Here is a 24,752-nt window from a genome sequence, read left to right as displayed (position 1 = left end):
ATTTAATTTGCATGTGAATATATTGCTCTGGAAAAGATGTCAGATCAGCAGTCCTGGAAACTATGGAACAAGCAGAATACGCAGCAGCATCATTAGTTACACTATCCTAGCAACATGCTTACGCCCTGATCTGAAGTTGCCATCACTGAGAATATGAGGGTAGGTGAGTTTTTATGGTTCAGTCAATCACTGGCCTTTGGCTGAGGCTGTTGCTGAGAGCACCAATTGGTTCTAATGGGTATTTTTTATTGATGGTTCCTCTTACCCATTATTAAATAAACTCTGAATCTTGCCAAATTCGTTTCCCAGAGGCCACTGCAGCTTTTAGTCATTCTTGTTTTAAAAGGTTTATTTGAACTGGCAAGTTAGAAATGGAAGACTCCATATCCTACTATTAAATGCCCTTTTAATCATTCCTCCCGGTTTGGTTTAATACACACAGGCAGTGCTCCTTTTAAAAAAACACATTAAAGAGAAATAGAATGTCATAATTGTCAGACTGTACTGTGCTGAAAACACAGGATATATCATAACTCAAAATGGAATGCCACACCGTTATATATGACCTCTTCCGTTTCCTACCTACTATATACAAAGACAGTTTTATTTATTTGCAGCAAAACTCACTAGGGAAGCCACATAATTAGGGGGTCTGTCAACATCCCTGTTTTTCCAGCAAATTACAAACCAAATAGTATAAATTTATTATAGTTTAAGAAAATTTAAAACTGATTTCCCAGGTAATTGCAACTTAAATCCAAGTTCTTTCTTGGCACTATACAATCTATTTCAAAATATTAGCAGATAAAATATGACTTCCACTGTAGTATTTCATCTATAGTAGAATTTATATGCTGTCACCATATGTTTTTACATGTGTACAAAGAAGTATGATTATCCAGCTATTCTACAGTCATATTAAAGGTTTGCCCTACAAGAAATGCATGTTATAGGGCAACACCTGCTTTAGGCACAATCCTGCAGCAGACTATTTGCACAACAGATACATCTGCCCCAGTTTCCCCTTCAGAGTCCCCAGTAATCCCACAACAAATAATACCCTTTCTTGGGGCTACTTATAACTAGTTCAAATAATCTCCAACAAAAGTCCCAAACTAGCCAATTTCTTACACCCAGCATATATAGTGCTTAAAATCCCATTCTTCCTTTCTGCTGGGAGTCCCATATTCCAGTGTCTTCCACCTAGGCACTTCATTGCTCTTCACATGTCCTTTTACCAAGACAACCACTCCTGTCCTTCCAGCTAGAATGCAACCATGCTCATCCCAATGGGAACCCATCCCCAGCCTCTCTGCTGGGAGTCTTTCAACCCTCTGACTCCAGCTCTGGGCTCGTGGAAAAGTCGGAGGGTAAGCCCCTCCCACTACTTCCCTGCCTTTGGCTTGCTCCAGCTCTTGGCTTTGTCTCTCCAGAGCCAAATGTTAAGGTCTCACAGAGGAATCAGCTCCCAGACCAGAGAAGGATGGAGATGAAGAAGCCCTTTTAAGAATCTTGCTACCGTGCCATTGGAGAAGACTGATCTTCCCTGAATGAGAGAGGATGAAATGCTGATATTAACTGCCAGATGCACTCTCAATAAGCTAAGCCAACATGACTGAAGGTGCAGCAAGTACTCCAAGACGTCCTGGAGAGAAACCTGTATAGGCTGAATTCCACAGGCCAATGGCCACATCAAAAACTGCTTCTATTTCACCAGATAAGCCATTTGGTAGAAGGCTTTCTACTGTTGAGTACTACCTTCCGTACAGCCGCTGAATACTGCTCTTTCTCCTCATTCAACCATGGAACAGCTATGCCTTGAGAGGAAGGAGCAAGGGAGGCTGAACTGAGAGTGTGAGAACGTCAGAGAACCAGCACTGCCTCACATATGCTGAGGCAATGAGAACAAGCTTGGCCCAATCCGCCTTCAGCTTGAGGATGACTTGCGAGATGACTGAGATCGGAAACAAAGCATACAGGAGAGCCGACTGCCAGCTGAGGCAAAAAGTGTCAGTTAGGGAGCCCAGACTAAGGCCCACTCGAAAGCAGAACAGACATTTCCTGTTGTCCCTCAGAGCAAACAGGTCAATTATCAAAATGCCCCAAGCTCTGAAGATGACCTGGAGGACACTTGGCCTCAGGGATCACTTGTGACTCAGAAAAAACACATTCCTACTGAGATGGTCCGAGAGATGATTCTGGACCCCTGGCAAATGGTCGGGTATCAGAGTGAAACTCTCCTTAATGCAGAACTGCCACAACCTGATTGTTTCTTGGCAGAGCACCCTTGAGTGTGCTCCCCCTTGACTATTCACATAATACATCACAGTGGTACTGTTGGTAAGTATGTGAATCACTAAGCCCCTGATATGGTCCAGAAAAATGTGACAGGCATTGTACATGGCCAGAAGCTCCTGCATTTTGATATGCTGCAAGGCTTCCTGCTCTGACCACGGATGCTTAACTTTCAGTAACTCCCGATGTGCTCCCCAGCCCATCAAGGAGGCATCAGTGACAACAGACCTGGACTGGATGAAGGGATGACAAACATTCTCCAGAAGCATCCACCACTCCAAGGAGTCCAAGACCAGTGAAGGGAGATGAACCAATTTGTACAAGGAGTGAAGAGTTGAGACAGTAAGTTGTCCTGAGCCACATATGAAGGGGCTGAACAAGCAATTTTGCAAACTGGACCACCTGCGTGCAAGCTGACATGTGGTTCAAGAGCCCAGGCACATCTGAACTGTCCTGGAAGCTAAGACTGCAGACTGAGGCAAAGGTAGCAAATTGCCTTAAAACGGTTGATGGGCAAAAAGGCTCTTGAACTCATTGTCTTTTAGGGCCCCAATGAACTTGATTTTCTGAATGTGAACCAAAGTTCACATCCCAATACTTAAGCTGAGATCCAGGAAGCCAAACAAAAAAAGCCAGGAGAAAGTGGACCTGCATGAGGAATAGTATCTTGTGAGAGGGGGCCCTGAAGAGGGACTGAAAGGAACTGTACGGCATAGCCCAATCTGATGGTGCTTAGGACCCAGCTGTCAGTGGTGATCGAGCCCCAACCATTATGAAAGTGAGCCACCTTGTCCCCAAACAGAGGGGACGGGGGGAAAAGGATGCAATGACTAGATCACTGTTCTGGTTCTGGAGTCAAAATGGATGCTTGGGGGGCACCTGGAGAAGGCATGTCTATTGGCCAAACCCCAGACTTGAATGCCTCCTCCTCTGGAACCTATGCCCCTTTCTGGGATAGTCCAGTTATCTCAGGGGAGGGAAAGCTGCCAAAATGTGCACTACAGACAATACTGTTGTTGACCACCATAGTGGTGGTCTCTGCACTGCCAATGTGTACACCCCCAACGGCCGTAAGATAGTCTTACGGTCCTCGAAGGAGAGAAGAGTTCATCCATCTTGTCCAAATAAAAAACAAACAAACCAGGAAGCAATTAAAGTGCAAATCCTCTATAGCTTGCTGCACATCAGGAGCAACGGCCATATTCTGCAGCCAGCACACCCTTCTCATGGTCAATATCAAGGCCATTACTCTGCCCAACTATCCCTGGCGTCCAGCGCGGACTGCAATTAAGTCTTAGCCACCCATCAGCTTTTGGTGATAAATGCCCAAAATACTCCCCTGGAAGCTTCGGTCAGCTGGTCTGCAAATTTAACACATAGCCAGCCAGTTCACAAAGTCTTATTTCAACAGCAATGCCTACTAGTTAGCAATCCACATCTGCAAGGAAGAAAAGGTGTAAATCTTCCTATCCATCAGGTCCATCTGTTTAACATGCGTAACCTTAGAAGTTGACTTAAACCTGCCCTGCCAGGCTCTATCATTCACTGTGTTTATGACCAGGGAATTTGTGGCAGGGTGGGTATAAAAACCCTCAAATCCCTGCACTGAGACAAAGCAGCATTTCTCCAAGCACTTTGCAGTAAGTAGTATTGAAGCCAGCATGCTTCACAGAACCCTAACAGGCTCTAGGAGTGCATCGTTAATAGGGAGAGCTTCTCTCTCAGAGCAACTGCAGAGAATGGTACAAGTCTCTGACCTCCAGGTGTGGTCCTGGAGAGTGGTTAATGGGACTTACTCCATCCCAAGCACCAGCATTCACACCATGGTAGTATGCGCTCCTTCTGCGGGAGACAGATGAGTCCCCATGCGAACTCGAGAGGCCTCGATCAGTCTTATACAACCTTTTTGTCAGTGCACTCAACAGGGAGTGACTCCTCTGTCTCTTCAGAGAGGCGCTGGATCCAGACCATGAAATGACAACACTCTTGGAACCCGAGGGCAGCCTCCGATCTGATTTAAACCTCAGTGCTGAAGCAGGCTGCATGGCGTGTCCAAGTAGGCTGCTTTAGACAAAGAACCCTCATCAGCAGAGTCCATTTGTTGAACGATTTGCAAATCAAACACCATTCACGTAGCTCAGCCTAAGCACAGAAAGCACTATGTGGGAATCAATTGCCGGGGATCGCTCCGCCATATAATGGACAATGTTAAATCCTGGTGAGGATATCACCAGGGGAATACTTAAATGAAAGTTAATTAATGCTCAATCTAATTAACACTAAGAGTACTAATTAATTATATACAACTAGAAAAAAAGTCACTAAGGAATATAGAGCCTGTGAGGTTAAGAACGACACAGAGCTCCAACTCCAGCCATGAGTGTTAAGAAGGAACTGAGGGATGGGGTCAAGGCAGTGCTGCCTCATTTAACACGAGTGTTGCTTCCTACAGGTACTGATAGGCAAAATTTTCTGGCTCCAGTGCACTGGGCGCACACAGACATGTAAGTGGAATACAAGGCTGGATCTACTCAAAGAAGAGAACCGTAGTCAAATATGTTTAAAACAAAGATAACTTTAAAAAAAGGAACCCTAACCTGGACTCCCAAAATAACATTTTTCACAGTACATTTTCTCTAACAAAATGTTTTACATATTATTTATTAAAAGAGCAAAATAAGACATTCATTATAAAATTAACTTGAATTTGAAACATTTTCACAGCTTTCTAGGACACACAAAGCTTGTTTACACAGCGAGTTACTGTGCAGCAACACAGCGTGTGAATCTACAGCACACAAGCTTGCTGTGCACTAGTTCACCGTGTGGACACTACTACAGTGGAGTGAAAGTCCTGGAGAGAGTGGGAGGGGAGGGAATGTGTGTGGTGGGTTTTTTGTCATATCTCAAAACACACAGATTCCATGAACATGGACATTTAAAAAAAAAAATCAAAATTATAACACACACACAAAAAAGTAAACCAATTTCAAATGTTCCTAACTTTAAATTTACTGAACACAAGCTTTTTTCAAATTTGGCTTTATCCTTGAATCTACCATAAATTAATTTAGTCATCCAAGTGCAAGATTTCAGATTCAAACTCATGGGGAAAACTTTTCTTCTTCCACATTTACATAACTCAAGCAGAGATGAGCTGTGGTTGCTCAAACTTTCAAAAAACAAAATCATCCTTTTGCTGAGATAAAACAGAGAAAAATTCAGCTCCAAGAGAATTTATTTGAGGTCATAACCAACTGAAAAAGCAGAATTAGAATGGAAGCTGGAATTCAATTTTTAACTATGTGAGCTACTCAAGCACAATATAGTCATATATAACTGATTGCAGTTTCAGATTTTCAACACACACACACACACACACACACACACACACACACACACACCCACCCCTCAATACTACCTAAGTGAACTAGTAAACAGTGTGACATTTTACTGGTGAGGAAACAAAGTTTAAGGACCTGATTCTGCACCACTGAATTCAACTGGAATTTTGCTATCGACCTCGATAGGTACAGGTTCAAACCCTAAGGGCAAGTCAGAGGTGCAGTCAGGATCAGAAATCAAGTTCCTAACACAGCTGGTTCTTTTTGACCAAAAATGGCTTTTTAACTAGATGGAAATTTTCAGTAGGAAATTTGTTTTGTCGAATTTTTATCGGAATGGTAGGGTCACCATTTTTGATTATCATCAGTTTCTGAGCAAACATGAAAAGCTCCATGAAAATTTTTAATGAAAATGAGAAAGGTTGTTTCCTATGATTTTTTTAAACTGCAAATACATTTTTCAACCAATTTCTTCTATATTGTAACTTCTAGTTCATAATAACCATGTTCCATCTACTCGACCATTCTACCTTTCAAAAAGTACAACCATTACTAGTGACAGACACTACATATATTAGATGTTCACTTTTAAAGCTTAACTCTACTTTTTCTTGTGACTATAATCAGTATTAACATTATCCGGTCTGAACAGTCACTTCCACAGGAGGGCAAGCTAGGAAGGAAACATGAGAGTCAACTCACCTCCACTTCATCTCCTTCTCCTATTTCTTTCTTGATATCAGGTGGAGGTGGTAATCTGACTTCATTAAAAGGAACCTGGCGCTCTGGTTGCCAACTGAAAGTTGAATAGATATTCCATTGATTATTTCAAGAACTAATCCTGGTCTGGCAAACCTTAAAAATATTCACTGACAATTCATTCTTAAAATATGTTCACTGTTTAAAATTCAGTTCTGATTATTAATTTATAATTTGTACTGTGGCAGTGCCTACAAGCCCTCGCTGTGAACCAGGATTCCATTGTGGTAGGCAGTGTAGAAACACAGAACAAAAAGATTGTTCCTGCTCCTAAGAGTTTATAATCAATGAAAGTTAAATTTCTAAGAATTTTAGTAATAATATTATTTTTTGAATTGACAAGCAACTTGGAAAAAATAGTTCTCTCAAACTTTTACATGTAACTATAGTAAATACAACACAGAAGGAGTTAGAGAAAAATAACTCTTCAATATTTTTTCTGTTTACTTTTGTGCATTTTATATTACTTTACACATAATCTATCTCACTCTTCCCACATGTAGTCAAGTCAGTTTCTCCCTTGCTGAAAAAATTCTTACAAACATCAGAGGAACAGAAAAAGTCTTATGATTTTTTTAAATTCAGGATATAAATATTTAAAAGACTGTTACAGCAAAAGCTGATTTTTTTACATTAATCAATTAAAAAACCCTCAAGCTGACATTATCCCTCTAAATTTCCTCAACAAACCTTTTAAATTTCCTCCATAAATACCAAGTGAACTAAGTAAAAACTATTTTACGATGTACTTTACCCTCACTGTTCGTGCTATACGGGCCTTTATACGTATTTAAATATATCCAGCTAGCTGGGCATGAGGTCCCTGCACACCTCGAACTTCCACTGATTTCAATGGGTGTTTTGCTAGATCTGGCTCTTAATAGCACATTATTAGATTCCTACATACCAATTTCTCCTCTTAAAAAAACAATTGGCAAGCAAAGATTCAATTCAGGATATGTCCACAGTATTTTAAGAATTATGCTGGTCAAGAAACTATTTTAGTCCCAGTTGTTGCTAGAAGGTGTCTAGAATGGTATCCCTGACCAGTACAATTAATGATCTTCCTCCGATAAAGACTGTTACTTACCCTACAGTCATTGTGATTCTTCAAGGTGTTTGTCCACATAGATCCCACTTCAAGTGGGCATGCAACTCATACGCACTGGATCAGAATCTCTGAATAAGTCTCTCTGGGGGTCTCCTATGCCCTGTTATGTCCTTGTAGTTCCCTAGCCCCCCACCTATGGCCATAATGGGAGGAGGGGCCACAACCATCCCTCAGTTCCCTCGTTAAGTGAGAATACCAGCTAATAAAGACTCCAAAAAGTAACGTTAAAGGAAAGGCCTTGCAGATCCACATGGACAAAACATCTGAAAGAACCACGGTTACTGTAAAATACCATTCTTTCTTCTCTGAGTATTTGTTCATGTCGATCTCCATTCCAGGTGACTAGCAAGCAATGCCCATCTGGAAGGTGGGTGTTACAGTAATAAATAAAACAAATAAGCCTATTCCAGTTTTGCCTCTAGTCTGGAGGCCAGGTCCATAGCATAATGTTTAACAAAAAATCAGGGGATTACTTCAGGTGGCCATTTATTTAGATAAAGAGATATTTTTGAAATACAGGGTAGTAGCCTATTTTAGGTAGTACAGAGTAGCAGATTGAGCCTTGATGTTCGGAGGAAGGAGCATGTCTGCCAGCTGGTAACAGAAATACATTGTGTAATCCATCCAGATAGTCTCTGTGCCGAGATGGCTTGTCCCTACGTTGCTTAATGCAATCAAGAGGCACAGAGATAGCATTTTTAGACTATCACCCTATCCAGATAAAGTTACGGCTTCAGTAATATCCAGAATGTGATGCCTCTTCTCCCTCAGAGTGGTGTGGGTTTTGGAAAGGAAAACTGACTGATTTATTTAGGTCAGTGGTTCTCAACCCGCAGCCCTCTTGTGGCCCAATCAGCACACAGCTGCGGCCCATGCGACATCCTCAGGGTCATACAGGTAGTTTATATACTGTGTGGATGCGGCTCACATAACATATAGAGAGTTGCACATGCAGCCCACAATGGTAAATGTGTTGAGAACCATTGGTTTATGTGAAACAGAGAAACAATTTGGGTAATAAATGTAGGTTGAGGCTTCCACACTCTTATTTCTGTGGAATATGATGTAGGAGGGTTGGTCATAATCTCACTCAATCTTCTTGCTAACATAATAGCCACCAGAAAACTGTCTTGAGAGTAAGGTGGTAAAGAGAGCAATCAGAAAGCAGCTGGGAGGTGGGGGGCTGTCCTCTGTAATGTTGTTACGGACACTTATATTCCAGGAAGGGGCAGGCTCTCTAAGTATGGATCAATCTGTTACAAACTTCAGAACAGCAGGATGAAGGAATACGGAGATTGACTGAACTGGAGAGTGATCTACTGAAAATGCTAGATAGAGAACCTTGACTGAACTGACAGAATCACAAGAACTTTAAGTGCAGAATTTAGTCAAGAACCTTGGGAATGGGAACCTTCAGAACATGTAGATTGTTACAAAGTTGCCATATCGAGAATCTCTTCCATTTGAAAGAATAGATTTTCCTTGGGAAGACTTTCAGCTCTACTGAAAGATCTGTTGACCTGCACTGAACGGTATCTATCAGTGGTGCTTAGCTAGCCAACATCCAGGATTTTAGGTGTAATGACTTCAGGCCCAGGTGGAGAACCTGACCCTGATTAAGTGATATTATTGTCTGGCAGTGTAATTAGAGGTCGAGGTGACATTTGAAAGAGATCTACCAGCCAGAACTGTCTAAGCCAATAAAAGGCACTGCCTTTTGTCCAATTTTACTTACTATCTTGGTTATCAGAAAAATCAGCAGAGATGTAGATAAAGAAAGCCTTGTTTTCAACATGCGAGAAAAGCATCCTGTATGGATCCGTGACTTATACCCACTCTGGAACAGAATTTTGGACCTTCAGTGCTCTCTCTGTTGGGTATTCCCATCCTGGACTTTTTTGCCAACCAGTGAAATATCAGAGAAAGGACAGATATTCTGGAGGTAATCACTCATAACTGGTTATAGATTACTGGCTAAGAAGATTCACTAGTGTATTGCTGACACCTGGTAGGTGAAGGGGTATCAGAATTATCCCATGTGTCTGACATCAGTTACAAAGCCTGGTGGAATCTAGGCACAGGTGCGATAAGTGAGTACCTACTACTTTACACAGTGCATTGCAGACATGCTGTCCATGAGAATCTGTATGGCAGAACTTTTCAAGGCAGTTATGAACGGCCTGCAAAAGCCTGACTGCCCGGAGCTCCAACACATTTACATGCTCTGTTTGAAGGTCATCTAAGTGTGTGCCCTATCCTGCACCTGAAGCATCCACGATCACTGTCTTTTTGATGAAGGGATGGAAAAGAGTATAGTTCTGCAAGCGTACCAACACAGTGATGCCACTATACGAGATGGAATGGTTATCAATGTCCATATAATGTCAAAATGGACAACATACCAATCTTCGCCAGCCTTGTAAGGGCACAAGATGAAGTCTGGCTACAGACGTCACCAAAAGTTATTCTGACATGCGACCCATGCGTTTTACACAAGTCATGACCATGACTGATTGGTTTGCTTTGATACTAGGGAGTACTATCACAATGAAGTGAAATTTCTCCTCAGGTAGGGGTGCTCTTCCCAATTTTGAGTCTATTAAAACCCTTATGAACTCTCTCAGTTGAGAACAGTAGAGGCATGACTTCTTGTAGTTTATCATCATCAGGCCTAAATCTCTGAATAGGTCAAGGATATGAGATGGGACTGCGAACACTTCTTGATGAGACTGCATTTGATTAGCCAACCACCCACGTACAAATAGATATGAATGCCCTGTCTCCCCAGATGTGCAGCTGACACCACAAGGCAATTTGTGAAAACTCTCAATCCTGTGGAGGGGCCAAAATGATAGAACTTTGTATTGCTAGTGATTAGGTCCCTCGAGAGAATCATAGGTACTTTCTGTGGACTGGATGGACTGCAATATGGAAGTGTGTGTCTAGAAGATCATGGCTTTGGAAAATCATGGGAGATAGGAGAGATTCCAGAAGACTGGAAAAGGGCAAATATAGTGCCCATCTATAAAAAGGGAAATAAAAACAACCCAGGAAACTACAGACCAGTTAGTTTAACTTCTGTGCCAGGGAAGATAATGGAGCAAGTAATTAAGGAAATCATCTGCAAACACTTGGAAGGTGGTAAGGTGATAAGCAATAGCCAGCATGAATTTGTAAAGAACAAATCATGTCAAACCAATCTGATAGCTTTCTTTGATAGGGTAACGAGTCTTGTGGATAAGGGAGAAACGGTGGATGGGGTATACCTAGACTTTCGTAAGACATTTATTCTTATCAATAAACTAGGCAAATACAACTTGGATGGGGCTACTATGAGGTGGGTGCATAACTGGCTCGATAACTGTACTCAGAGAGTAGTTATTAATGGTTCCCAATCCTGCTGGAAAGGTATAACAAGTGGAGTTCCGCAGGGGTCTGTTTTGGGACCAGCTCTGTTCAATATTTTCATCAACGACTTAGATATTGGCATAGAAAGTACGCTTATAAGTTTGCAGATGATACCAAACTGGGAGGGATTGCAACTGCTTTGGAGGACAGGGTCATAATTCAAAATGATCTGGAAAAATTGGAGAAATGGTCTGAGGTAAACAGGATGAAGTTTAATAAAGACAAATGCAAAGGGCTCCACTTAGGAAGGAACGATCAGTTTCACACATACAGAATGGGAAGAGACTGTCTAGGAAGGAGTAAGGCAGAAAGGGATCTAGGCGTTATAGTGGACCACAAGCTAAATATGAGTCAACAGTGTGATGCTGTTGCAAAAAAAGCAAACATGATTCTGGGATGCATTAACAGGTGTGTTGTGAGCAAGACACAAGAAGCCATTCTTCCGCTCTACTCTGCGCTAGTTAGGCCTCAACTGGAGTATTGTGTCCAGTTCTGGGTACTGCATTTCAAGAAAGATGTGGAGAAATTGGAGAGGGTCCAGAGAAGAGCGACAAGAATGATTTAAAGGTCTAGAGAACATGACCTATGAAGGAAGGCTGCAAGAATTGGGTTTGTTTAGTTAGGAAAAGAGAAGACTAAGACGGGACATGATAGTAGTTTTCAGGTATCTAAAAGGGTGTCATAAGGAGGAGGGAGAAAACTTGCTCATCTTAGCCTCTAAGGACAGAACAGGAAGCAACGGGCTTAAACTGCAGCCAGGGAGGTTCAGGTTGGAAATTAGGAAAAAGCCAACTATGGCTTCAGCCCTAGAGCCCTTGAGTGATTGCATGGTACTCGGTGAATGTGTAGACAGAGGCCCAAGTGGCCACGCTACAAATCTCTATCAGAACATTTTTGAGGAACACTATTGAAGCACTGTGGAATGTGCTCTGATGTGCATAGGAGACTGTGTTCTCCAAATACGACAGCACTGTTGAATGCATATGGAGATTCATCTAGTCAATCTTTGAGTGAACATTGCGCAACAAAAGGCTAGGAAATTTCCAGAAAGGTTTGGTCTTTTCCAGGTAAAATGCTAACAGCCTGCCAGATGTATGTGTGCAAGACGGTCTCTGCTGGAGTCTCATGAAGCTTGAGATAGAACATCGGAAGATGGATTGGTTGGTAGAAATTTTGAATGTGGGCATAGCGTGACCTTATCTTTGAAGAACATTGTGTAGGGAGGATCAGCCATAAGCGCCCCAATTTCACTCACCTGTCTGGCAGAAGTAATGGTGATCAGAAAGGCCACTTTTGTGGATAAGTGCAGCAGGGAACAGGTGGCTAAGGGTTCAAATGGCAGTCTGGTGAGGCATTTCAACACCAGATTCAGGTCCCAGGCCGGGGTAGGTTGGTGAACTTCTGGGTAAGTGTTCTGGAGACTTGAGAGGAAGTGTTTAGTAACAGGGCATGCGAAGATCAAGTTCCCATCAATCTCATGATGGAACGCAGTAACGGCCGCAAGATGGACTTTGATTAAGCTTGTTGCTAAACCCGAGCATTTCAGCTCCAGTAGGTATTCCAATACTAATGGGAGCAGTGCAGTGGAGGCTGTTGAGTGTTTTTCTTGACACCAGGAGGAGAATCTCTTCCATTTTTGAAAGTAAGTATTGTGTGTGGTCATTTTCCTCCTGTTTAGTAACACCTGTTTAACTTTTTCCAAGCAGGCTAGTTCGCCATGATGGAACCATGTAGGAGCCACGCCTGTAGGTGGAGTTTCTCCGGATTTGTGTGAAGAGCGTGACCTTTGTTCTGAGGCGGCATGTCCAGACAACCAAGGAGAGCTCAAGAGATACATATCGCCATGCGCATCAGGTAAGGTTGTACCATGCTTGTGTGGCCATGTTGGGACTATGAGGATAACCTTTGCCTTGTCTGTTTGTATCTTGCGTATCGCGCGATATCACTGGAATCGGTGGGAAAACGTACACAAGGTGTGCATCCGCTGTGATGAGAAAGACGTTCCCCAGTGACAAGGGTCCCATCCTCACTCTCGAGCAGAACATTGCACATTTGCTGTTCGTTGGGGATGCAAACAAGTCAATGAGAGAAGTGCCCCACTGGCGGAAAATGGAGAGCAAAACTCTTTCATTCATTTCCCGTTCATGGTCTTGAGAGAAGTACCTGCTTAGCATGTCCACCATCGCGTTCTGACAGCTGGGAAGGTAGAAGGCCAAAATGTTTAATTTGCAGTGTATGCACCAGTTCCACAGTTTCATGGCTTCAGTGCACAGTGAGATCAAGTTCCCTTGCCGAATGATGTAAAACGTGCAGGCAACGTTGTCGATCAGGATACGAATGGATTCATGCTTCATGCGCAGTAGGAAGTGTCTGCAGGCGCTGCGAACTAGGCATAGTTCTAGCAGACTGATGAGTAACTGAGTTTCCGCAGGAGATCATTTGCCTTGAACCCATGCGAAGGTGCATATGAACAAGGCATTATGATTACTACTGAAGGGAGCTCAGGCATACATTTTCTGGTCTTGTCCACCAGTGTAGATAGTCTAGGACACTGGGTGGTATTGCAAGTCGTTTGTGCAGGCTGTGCTTGCTGGGTATGTATACCAAGCTCAGACAGCCCTACACACAGGCATATGTAATCTTGCATGTCGTACCACAAACATTGTGGCTGCCATGTGTCCTAGCAGTTGCAGGGCAGTACGAGCCAGTATTTGAGGGCTGAATCTTACCTCTAAAATAAGGTTTGTCAGAGTTGTGAATCTGTTCAGGGGAAGGGATGCTTTGGCTTCTATGGAATCGAGATGTGCCCCAATGAAGTCCAGTTGTTGGACAGAGACTAGAGTGTATTTTCATTTGTTCATCCGTAGTCCGAGATCCTTGAATAGCGTGATCATCGTCTGGATTAAGTCCAGTGCTTCCTGTTGAATTAGGCCTTTGAGAAGGCAATTGTCCAGACAAGGAAAAATCATTATTCCCTGTTTGCGCAGATGTGCCTCTAATACTCCCAGGGTTTTGGAGAAAACTCTTGGTGTGGTGGATAGGCCAAAAGTTAGTACTGTGTTCTGCAAGTGTTTGTGTCGTACCGTGAAATGCAGGAATTTCCTGTAAGCGGGATGTACAATAATATCAAAATAAGCATCTTGGAGGTCGAGGGCTGAAAACCAGTCCCTCTCTTGCAGCACTGGAAGTATTATGCCCAGTGTCACCAGCTGAACTTTTGAGTGCGTACAAATGTATTGAGTTTCCTGAGATTCGAGAAAGGGCTCCATTCCCCATTTTCCTTCTGGCTAAAGAAGGAGAATCCTTCACCGTATATTGCAAAGATACTCATTTCACCACACCTAGTGGTAGAAGAGGATCAACTTCTTGTCCTACCAGATGCTGATGAGAAGGGTTCCTGAAGAGGGACAGGGAGAGAGGCAGGGTAGGTGGTCAGGAGGTAAAGGGAATGGTATATCCCAATCATACAATCTCTAACTTCCATTGGTCCACTGTTATTGACGCCCAGATGTGGTAGAATGGGTGAAGACTGCATAAAGCACGAAGATAAATCAGGTGAAAGCGCTGCCTGGTGAGGGAGGTCGTCCAGACTCTCAACCAAAACTTCAAAATTGTGGCTTCGGTGGAGCCAACTGAGAAGTTGACGGTTGAGCTTGAGGTGCTCTCTTGCTGTGACCGTTGGCATTGTCCTTGGTTCTTGTACTGTCGCTGTTGTTGCTGTTGGTTGGAGAGGAATCCCTGTTCCTTTGCAAGTGGAATGTAGTTCCCCAAAGTGCGAAGAGTGGCTCAAGACACCTTCACTGAGCGGAACACTTCAGCTGTCTTCTTCGAAAAGAGCTTCTTTCAGTCAAAAGGTAGGTCCTCTACCTTGGTTTGGAGTTCTCTAGGTTTGCCAGAGGATTGTAACCAGGATGTCCGTTGCATGACCACGGCCATAGCCATGGTTCTGGCTGCCAAGTCCACCACATCCAAAGACACTTGGAGGGCTGTTTTAGCTATGAGTTGACCATTGTTTATAATGGCCTGGAATTGAGATTGTTTCTCCTCGGGGAGCTCTGCTGTGAACAAGCTGAGTTTCCCATGATTATCACAATCATATTTAGCCAGCAAGGCCGAATAGTTTGTGACTTGGAACTGTAATGTCGCCAAGGAGTAAATTTTTCATCCAAAGAGGTCGAGTCTTTTGTGTTTTTTATATTGTGGGGTCAATCTAAACTGTTGTTGTTTGCAGCTTTGATTAGTCGCATCTACCACCAAGGAGTTGGGGGGCGGGTGTGAGAAGAGGAAGTCCGCCCCCTTTGGCGGAGACATAATACTTTCTATCTGCCCTTTTGCATGTCAGAAGAATTGAGCCCAGTGTCTGCCAGACTGTCTCTGCTGATTCTAAGATCACATCATTGATGGGCAAAGTAATTCTGGAAGTAGATGCAAGTTGTAAGATTTGTACCAGCTTGTTCTGGTTTGTCTGCACTTCCTCCAATGGGATGTCCTGGCTTTAGGCAACCCACTTAAACAGTTCTTGGAACTATGAAGTCATCCACTGAGGAAGGTGGCAGTGACATGATTGCCTCATCTGGGGAGGAGGAAGAATTGTGAGTAGGAGATGTCGCTTCCTGATCAGTGACTGATTCTGTGTTGTCTCCAACATCCTGAGCCTCCATTGGTTGCAGGGTGGGAGATGTGGGATTAGACCTCAGCTTGCCTTTATGAGCCATGGGTGGCCTGTATTGGGGGACTGGAAAGTTGCCCGGGGTTCCCAATGTGCCCATTGCTTTGGAAAGACCATCGGTGGATACCTCCACAGTGGTTCATACTATGGTTGGGTCAGCTGGTTATGAGGGTATTTAGGACCCATCTGGCTTCAGATTGGTCGTGGGTATTTTGGTGATGAGTGGTGTGGCAAGAAAGTGCATGGTTCCTGCATATCATCATCATCAGTGGACGAGTGTACCATGCCATGAGAAGTATGAGGATCTCTGCCATAACTTACAGGAGAGCCCTCAGTACTGAGCAGTGGAGACTGCAGTGCCAATGACACAGCCAAGTCTCATTGTTGCAGTAAATTCTGTGGCAGTTCTGATGTCTGTGCCGTTGGCATCTCCCCAAGACACTGGACACACAAAGAGTGTCTGTCTGAAATGGGCACTGCTACGCAGCAACAGCCGCATCACTTAAAGCCTGGGGAGACAGGCATCTCTGATGGTTAACCGACCTCAGTGCGGGGAGGTAACTTGGGAAAGTAAACTTTTTTTTCCTTAAAACCATCACTAACACTAACTATAACTTATAAAAGACTAACTATATAAACTGCTATCTTTTAAAAGGTTTGGTGAGAGTAACAAACACTGGTCCCGAGCTCCGTCTTCATCGAGGATGGCTGAGAAGGAATTGGAGGGCTCGGGTCATGCGTGCACTAGACGTGGTACCAACGGCACTGCAAGACACCTCCTGCACACACACCACCGGTGTGGACACCGCTACCATAAATCTCCAATTGACGCTGCCAGGAAGCATCGACACCTGAAGTGGAGCACCCACAAAGACAGCACTCGAAGAAGAAAGGAAGATACCGTGTAACATGTCAGAAATTCATACTTTGCAAATTACACATGGCAATTCACTATATGTAACTGAAGAAAGAAAAGAGAAAACGCTTTCCTCTCAAAGAAAACAAGCCTTTTGAAATCCTTATCCTTGAGAGATGCTCTCATTGGACTCAGTTACCTTGCTTTCTCTCAGGCTGCAGAGACTACTAGTATCCCTGGTATTGGAAGACTATAAAATTGTTAGAAGCCTCTTTATGGCACTTTATATTGTTTTCACTTCTCTGTTTTCTGTAAGGGCAGTGGTAGGAATGGCCCACCATAGACTTTTAGCTGGCTCTAGGAGGCCTTCATTTGTGGGCAATGCTATCCTGCCAAGAGAATGGAGTACAAAATATTGAATATCTAATGGGCCTCTTCTTTGATTATTGATGCCTCAGTTTCTTACATATTAGCTGAGAGTAATTCCTGAAAGGCCTGAAGGTCATCAGGTGCTGGAATTGGCAGGGAGACCGTCTCATCAGGGGACACAGATGACAGGTCTTTGGGAGTGGCTGCAGAACATTGGTTCAGTTGTTCCAGACCTGTTTTTTCCTCTTGTTCTTCTTTGCCTCCATCCAGGCATGACAGCAGGTATGGCTTGTATAAATGGCCTTGAGGTCACTGTTGAAGAAAAACAATCTGCGTTTACGTGAGCGATCTGGTCCAAAGGTTCTAGACAGGATCCCTAGTACGCGCAATACAAGCAAGGTATTACATAACTGATTAGGCCACAGTGAATAGGCTTACAATGGTCCAGTCATCACTCTGAAATTAGTGTCTTTGGCTTGAGAGGAGGTGAAGGTTTCCATTTGGAAGGTGCAGAAATGGTATGCTTGGAAGAGGAAGAAAACATCTCAATTGGTGCTGATCTTTGGGGAGATGTTAGTACTAGGAATGCTGTTGATGCGAAAGTAGTTTTTGGAAGCAGAGGCTCTTCCCCTGCTAGTGCCAATCCCTTACTGGTACCTATCTTGGATGTCATTTCCCTGGTGAAAGGAGCACTGATAAGACTGGGTCTTTGTGAACAGTCCTGTCCTGGAGCTCCAACTTTGATCTTCAGGATCTGAGGTTCTCTTCATTGATAGCTCTGGAAGATTTCACACACATGCCCCTAGATTTTCTTATCCTTTTGGAAAACAATCACCAGACTGAGCAACAACCAAGTACGAGGCGTGACAAACAGCAGCTGCGGCCATCTGTGAGGGGAATCTGATGGTCATAAGATGGGCAGAGCTTAAAACCTGATGGCTTTGGATCAGTCATTACAGGCAGCAGTGGAAAGAGGCACCAAACAGAATTCATAAAGACACAGATTTTTGGAAATAAAAGGAAAGAGGAGAAAATTTTAGTAAAGAATCAATTCCTGACTGATCTAAGCTAAACTAAGGAAATTCTATGAGGAAACGAAAGACAGAAGAACACAAGAATGGCCACAGTGGGTTAGAACAATGGTCCATCTAGCCTAGTATCCTGTATTCCGACATGGTCAATGCCAGGTGCCCCAAAGGGAATGAAAAGAGCATGGTAATTATCAAGTGATCCATCCTGTTGTCCAGTCTCAGCATCTGGCAATTAGAGACTTAGGAACACCAAGAGCACGGGGTTGCATTCCTGACTATCGTAGCTAATACTCATTGATGGACCTATCCTCCCTGAACGTATCTAATTCTTTTTTGAACACTGCTGTACTTTGGGCCTTCACAACATCCCCAGCAATGAGTTCCACAGATTGACTGCGTACTGTTTGAAGAACTACTTCCTCATGTTGGTTTTAAACCTGTTGTCGATCAATAAAATGAGAAGTGACCCCCGGTCCTTGTGTCATGTGAAGGGGATAACATCATTTCCTTATTCACTTTCTTCATACCAGTCATGATTTTATAAACTTCTATCATATCTTCCCCCACTCCATCATCTCTTTTCCAAGCTGAACAGTCTCTGTATTTTTAATCTCTCCTCATATGGAAGTTTTTACATACCTCTAATCATTTTTATTGCCCTTCTCTGTATCTTTTCCAATTCTAATATATATTTTTTGAGATGAGGCAACCGGAACTGCAAGCACCATTCAAGGTATGGGCATGCTATGGCTTTATATAATGGCATTATGATATTTTCTGTTGTATCATCTAGTTCTTTCCTAATGGTTCCTAAAATTGTTAGCTTTTTTGACTGATGCTACGTATTGAGCAGATGTTTTCAGAGAACACAGTGACTCCGAGATCTCTTTCTTGACTGGTAGCAGCTAATTCACACACCATCATTTTGAATGCGTACTTGGGATTCTGTTTTCCAATATGCATTACTTTGCATTTATCAATACAATTTCATACTCCATTTTGTTGCCCACCCAATTTTGTGAGATCCCTTTGTAACTCTTTGCAGTCTTCTTTGGATTTAGCTATCTTCAGTAATTTTGTATCATCTGCAAATTTTGCCACATCACCGTTTACCACTTTTTCCAGATTACTTTAAATATGTTGACCACCAATGGTCCCAGTACAAATCCCTGGGGACCCTGCTATTCCCTCTCTTCATTGGGAAAAAGGACCATGTATTCCTACCCTTTGTTAGGAGTATTTTAATCAGATGCTGATCTATGAGATGATCTTTCCTCTTATCCCATCACTGGTTCTGTCCTGCTTTCACAGGTAAACGAGAAAACTGAGGGATGGTTGTGCCCTGAGGTGGCAGAAGGAGGGAACAAGGCTATGCAGGGCACAGGCATGGTCCCAACAGACACTCCTGTAACAAGATTCCAATCCTGCATACATGAGGCACAGATGCACATGAAGTAGGGATCCACAAAGGCAAATACGTGAAGAAGATAATATATAAAATCCTTCCAAAAATTACGATATGAGCTTACAATGTGGTTCTAATACACTCCAAAAATCTCCAATCTGTTCAATGAAACTGTAGTTGAACCTGGCTGAAAGAAGAACACATGGGTATGGGGTGCCAAAAATACTGCTAAAATGACAGGGAGTAGCAAAGACATATAGGGAAAGGGAAAACTTCCTAAAGATAACCCTGGTAAGAGTCCCAAGAAAGTAAAAGTTAATTATCAGAATGAACTTGGTATACTAAATCTTCTAGTGTTGGAAAGGCAGTTAAACTAAGGGAAAAATCTGGGACTATGCTAGTAACTGTGGAAGGAGCCTTAAATATCACATGTTCTAAAAACTGATCTTTCCAGTATGAACCAATTACTCACAATCTGAATGGTGAAGAGAAGAATAAAATTAAAACAGTTTTAAACCATGGGGTTGTTTTCCTATAGAATACTTACTTGTTTTCAAATACAACTGTGAGTGAATCCTCATGGACATCTTTGATAAATCCCTGCAAGAAGAAGAAAGCAGTAGATGTGACATCTTCATTTTAGTACGGCTTTCGACACAGTTCTACACAACATTCTCATAAGCAAACTAGAGAAATGTGGTCTTGATGAAACTACTATAAGGTGGGTGCATTACTGGTTGAAATACCACACTCAAAGAGTAGTTAATGGTTCACTGTCAAACTGGGAGGGCCTATTTAGTGGGATCCCAAAGGAGTCTGCCCTGGGTCTGGTACTATTCAATATTTTCATTAATGACTTAAATAATGGAGTGGACAGCATGCTTATAAAATCTGCAGATGACACCAAGCACTTTGGAGGGGAGGATCAGAATTCAAAGAACGCCAACAAACTGGAGAATTGGTCTGAATTCAACAAGATGAAATTCAACAAAGACAAGTAAAAAGTACTTCACTTAGGAAGGAAAAATCAAATGCACAAAACAGGGGAAAACTATGTAGGTGGTAGTACAGCTGAAAAGGATCTGGGAGTTATAGTGGATCACAAACTGAATATAAGCCAACAACGTGATGCAGCTGCAAAAAAGATGATCATTCCGCAGTCTATTAACAGGAGTATTGTATGTAAAACACAGGAAGCAGTTGTCCTGCTGTATTCAGCACTAGTGAGGCCTCAGCTGGAGGACTGTGTCCAATTCTGGGCACCACACTTTAGGAAAGATGTGGACAACCTGGAAAGTGTACAGAGGAGAGCAACAATTAGAAAATCTGACCTACAAGTATCAGAGGGGTAGCCGTGTTAGTCTGGATCTGTAAAAGCAGCAAAGAATCCTGTGGCACCTTATAGACTAACAGACGTTTTGGAGCATGAGCTTTCGTGGGTGAATACATGCATATGAAGAAGTGTGTATTCACCCACGAAAGCTCATGCTCCAAAACGTCTGTAAGTCTATAAGGTGCCACAGGATTCTGACCTACAAGGACAGGTTTAAAAAAATATATGTTGAATCTAGATAAAGGACTATGGGGAAAGTGGGGGGGGGGGGACCTGATAATCTTCAAATATGTTAAGGACTGTTATAAAAAGGATGGTGATCAATTGTTTTCCATGTCCACTGAAGGTAGGACAAGTAGTAATGGGCTTAATCTGCAGTAACAGACTCAGGTTAGATACTAGGAAAAACTTTCTAACTACAGTTAAGTTCTGGAATAGGATTCCAAGAGAGTTTGTGGAATCCCCATAATGGGAGGTTTTTAAGAACAGGATGGACAAACTTCGTCCTGCCACAGTACAGGGGGCTGGACTTGAAGACCTCTCAATGTCCCTTCCAGTCCTATATTTCTATGATTCTAGGTGTTTTAAAAGAGGTTGCTGGACCATTAATGTTGATTTTCAATAAGTCTTGGTACACTGGGGACGTTCCAAAAGACGGAAAGAAAGCTAAAGTAGTGCCAATATTTAAAATTGGTAAATGGTATGATCCAGGTAATTACAGGCCAGTCAGTCAGACATTGATCCTGGACACAACAGAAGGCCTGACACAACTCAACTAAAGGAGTATAATATAATTAAAGCCAATTAACATGGGTTTTTGGAAGTATTGATCCCATGAAACTAATTTAATATATTTTTTGATGAGACTACAGGCTTAGCTGATAAAGGTAATAAGTGCTGATGTAACTATAGTGGCACTTTAGGACCATCATACTGAAGGTTGCACCATGACTTATATTTAAATGTTGACCTTCCTAAGACTTCTAAAATCGACCTGCTTAGTCAGATTCCTTTGAAATATGGTCTGCCTCAGAAGCGTTCAGAGTAAGGTTAGTAAACCAAATTTGGAATCATTTAAGCTTGGGATATGGAGATATTTCTTTTAAAAAAATAGCAATTTTTCAAAAAGTTTCAAGGGTTTTTGTGTGTGGTTTTTTTGCTCAGCACTATTAATCAAACTACTGATGTTGGTCAAAAAGGTCTCAATCTGTCAAGTTTTACTCAAGTAGTGCATGGCACCCACTAAATCTTTGGAGGACCCAAACTGAGAACGGTATTTAAGAAAATATAGGTTTTTTATAGGTGCACATGCACCAATACAAAAGAACAGCTAGAGGGTTTCCATTCCAACCATTTAATATGCTTTAAAGCTCAATTCTTGTAAGCACACTTGCTTTTAAATTTGATGTAAATCATAAGTGCACGAGGTAGCGTCAGTAACGCAATATTCCCCAAATCACAGCCTCCTCAAAGAAACTGGTTTACTTCTACTGCCATGTTCTGTTAAACTGAAAGATACCAATTTTTACCCCATTTCTATAGCAGAATAATCAGCAGCCAGCCTAACCAAAATGTTTGTTATGCTGGGTGGGGAGGTGATGTAGACAGGACTTTGTGTAGAGAGGGTGGGGGAGACAGAGAGAGGGGTTGGGTTGCAGCTTTGGAGGCAGCAGGAAATGAGGACAGGTGGTAGGCAAGTCTTGGATTAGCTGAGAACATTTGTATTTTATCAGCTCCTGGGGGTGTTTGTGGGGGCAGGGGGAGTGGTACTTCCTGATCTCAGGGCTGATTAACATGGTGTTTCCAAACACATAAGACAGAGGTTTGGAACTGAAAGTGCACGTACTTTGACCGCTGATGGGAAAGAAAACCTGAGTTGCCAATGTATGGATTCTGGATGATCTCCAGATCATGACGTTGCAGAAGTTTGTGGGAGAGCAAGGAGTACACCATGACATGGGGATTGATGACTACAGGCTGATCTGGGTGGCTTGAAGTGGCCTGCAATGGCATCACATTTTGCATACTCTGCAACATCTAACCAGTGATTTAAGAGGTTGTGATCTAGTGTAAATACTAGTGGTGAGTCACTCAGTTAGAATGATCTATGCCTTATTCCAGGTGTACACTTCATCCAATCTATGAGACCAGATTTGGACAGCATCAGAGACTTGTGTTCAGGAACTGTTACAGTTTTCTCTGTTTTTGCAGAGCATCTGAATTTCTACAGTGACAATATAAAAATGATTAATAACTATTGGAAAAACATCAATCAGGAAACTGGAGAGCTCACAACTGACCGAAAAAATGTGTACTCTAAGGCATAGAAACACCACAAGCTCTGACACCTCACTGTTTTTTGGAGATGAAGTTCCACCCTCCCATGCAGGTCAAAGAACCAGTATGCCATACTGGCAACAGGTAGTGAGGAGCAGACCCCAATGGCCGAGGAGCTGACACTTGCTCCCAAGGCCACCGCATCCTAGAACGCACCCAAGAAACGGTGGCATAGGATACTAGTGATCAGTGCCATTCTGTAACCTCTTCAATCTTATACTGCCAAGGGCCAGCATGATATATGCATATTGGGGTATTGGTCAAAGAGGAGAGAGGAAAAGTGCTCTGAGCAACCTCGCCACCCCCCCATGCCCTTTTTGTGCTTTAACATGTCCCAAAGCCTGTGGATGACAGTGAATGGGCTGTAAATGGAGGGAAACGGCTTGTACATTTCAGCAACTCTGGGGTTGGCAGAGTAAAGGTATGCATATTAATGGTGTGTATTGGGGGCACTGCTACATTTCTTGATTTCCACAAGTCTGAGCTTGGCTCAATTCAACATTCTGTAAGGAAACAAACACATCACTAAGCAACCTTAGCTCTGTGTGAATGTAGTTTTTTCCCCCCCATTGCATGTACTTTGATTTCTGTAAGGTGTCTGAATTGGTTCCCATGACATTAAAAAAAAAAAAAAAAGACAACATAAACTTAACATGTCATACATTAATTGGATTAAAAGCTGGCTAACCAATAGGTCTCAAAATGTCAGTGTAAACAGGAAATGAACAGTGAGCAGGTCTGTTTCTAGTGGGATTCCACAAAGATCAATTCTTAGCCCTATGCTATTTAACATTTTTAGCAATAACTTAGATGAAAACATAAAATCATCACTGATAAAGGTTGCAAATGACAAAAAATAGGGGAGTGGTAGACAATGAACAGGACAGGCTGACAGAGCTATCTGGATCACCCAGTAAGCTAAGTGCAAGCACACAATATGTATTTTAATATAGCTAAAAGTAAACATCTAGGAACAAAGAATGTAGGCCGGGGTAGGCAACCTGCGGCATGCGAGCTGATTTTCAGTGGCACTCACACTGCCCAGGCCCTGGCCACCAGTTCAGGGGGCTCTGCATTTTAATTCAATTTTAAATGAAGCTTCTTAAACATTTTAAAAACTTTATTTACTTTACAAACAACAATAGTTTAGTTACATATTATAGACTTATAGCAAGAGATCTTCTAAAAATGTTAAAATGTATTACTGGCATGCAAAACCTTAAATTAGAGTGAATAAATGAAGACTCGGCACACGATTTCAGAAAGGTTGCCAACCCCTGATGTAGGCCATACTTTTAGGATGGGGGACTCCTTTGTGAAGCAGTGACTCTGAAAAAGATTTGGAGGTCATGTGATCCCTAGCATAGGCACCAACTCTATGGGTGCTCAAGGGCTGGAGCACCCATGGGGAAAAATTAGTGGGTGCTCTGCACCCAGTGGCAGCCAAGCTCCCGTCCCCACCCCACCTCATTTCCTCCCCTGAGCGCGCCGCACCCCCGCTCCTCCGCCTACCTCCCAGCACTTACCACCGCCAAACAGCTGTTTGGCGGCATAGCAAGCTCTGGGAAAGACAGGGAAGGAGCAGGAACAGGGTGTGCTCAGGGAAGGGGGTGAAGTTGGGACTTTGGAGAAGGGGTTGGAATGGGGGCAGGGCAGGTGTGGAGGCAGGGCAGGGGACAGAGGGGAGTTGAGAACCCATCAGCACGAGCAGAAGTTAGTGCCTGTGATCACTAGACATAAACAGGGAAATCTTGACTAAGAGTAGACGGTATATTTTACCTCTGTATTTGGCACTGTTGTGACCACGGCTGGAATACTACATCCAGTGCTGGTGA

General features: G+C 42.8%; 1 protein-coding gene across 4 annotated transcripts in view; it reads right to left on the bottom strand.

Moving 5' to 3' along the window:
• The window catches only part of FXR1 (FMR1 autosomal homolog 1), a 69,731-nt gene that overhangs the window by 35,956 nt on the left and 9,023 nt on the right, over positions 1-24,752 (bottom strand). For all 4 annotated transcript variants that reach the window (XM_050965930.1, XM_050965928.1, XM_050965929.1 and 1 more), the window contains exons 2-3: positions 19,795-19,847; positions 6,342-6,435 (exon numbers count right to left, since the gene is read on the bottom strand). In XM_050965930.1, coding sequence (XP_050821887.1) covers positions 6,342-6,435; positions 19,795-19,847 — 147 coding nt within the window. The remainder of the gene's footprint in view (positions 1-6,341; positions 6,436-19,794; positions 19,848-24,752) is intronic.

This window comes from Gopherus flavomarginatus, chromosome 8 (assembly GCF_025201925.1).
Source record: "Gopherus flavomarginatus isolate rGopFla2 chromosome 8, rGopFla2.mat.asm, whole genome shotgun sequence".
NCBI classification, from domain to species: Eukaryota; Metazoa; Chordata; order Testudines; family Testudinidae; genus Gopherus; species Gopherus flavomarginatus.
The sequence above is the reverse complement of the archived record's forward strand: the minus strand, read 5'-3'. Positions and strand labels throughout refer to the sequence as shown.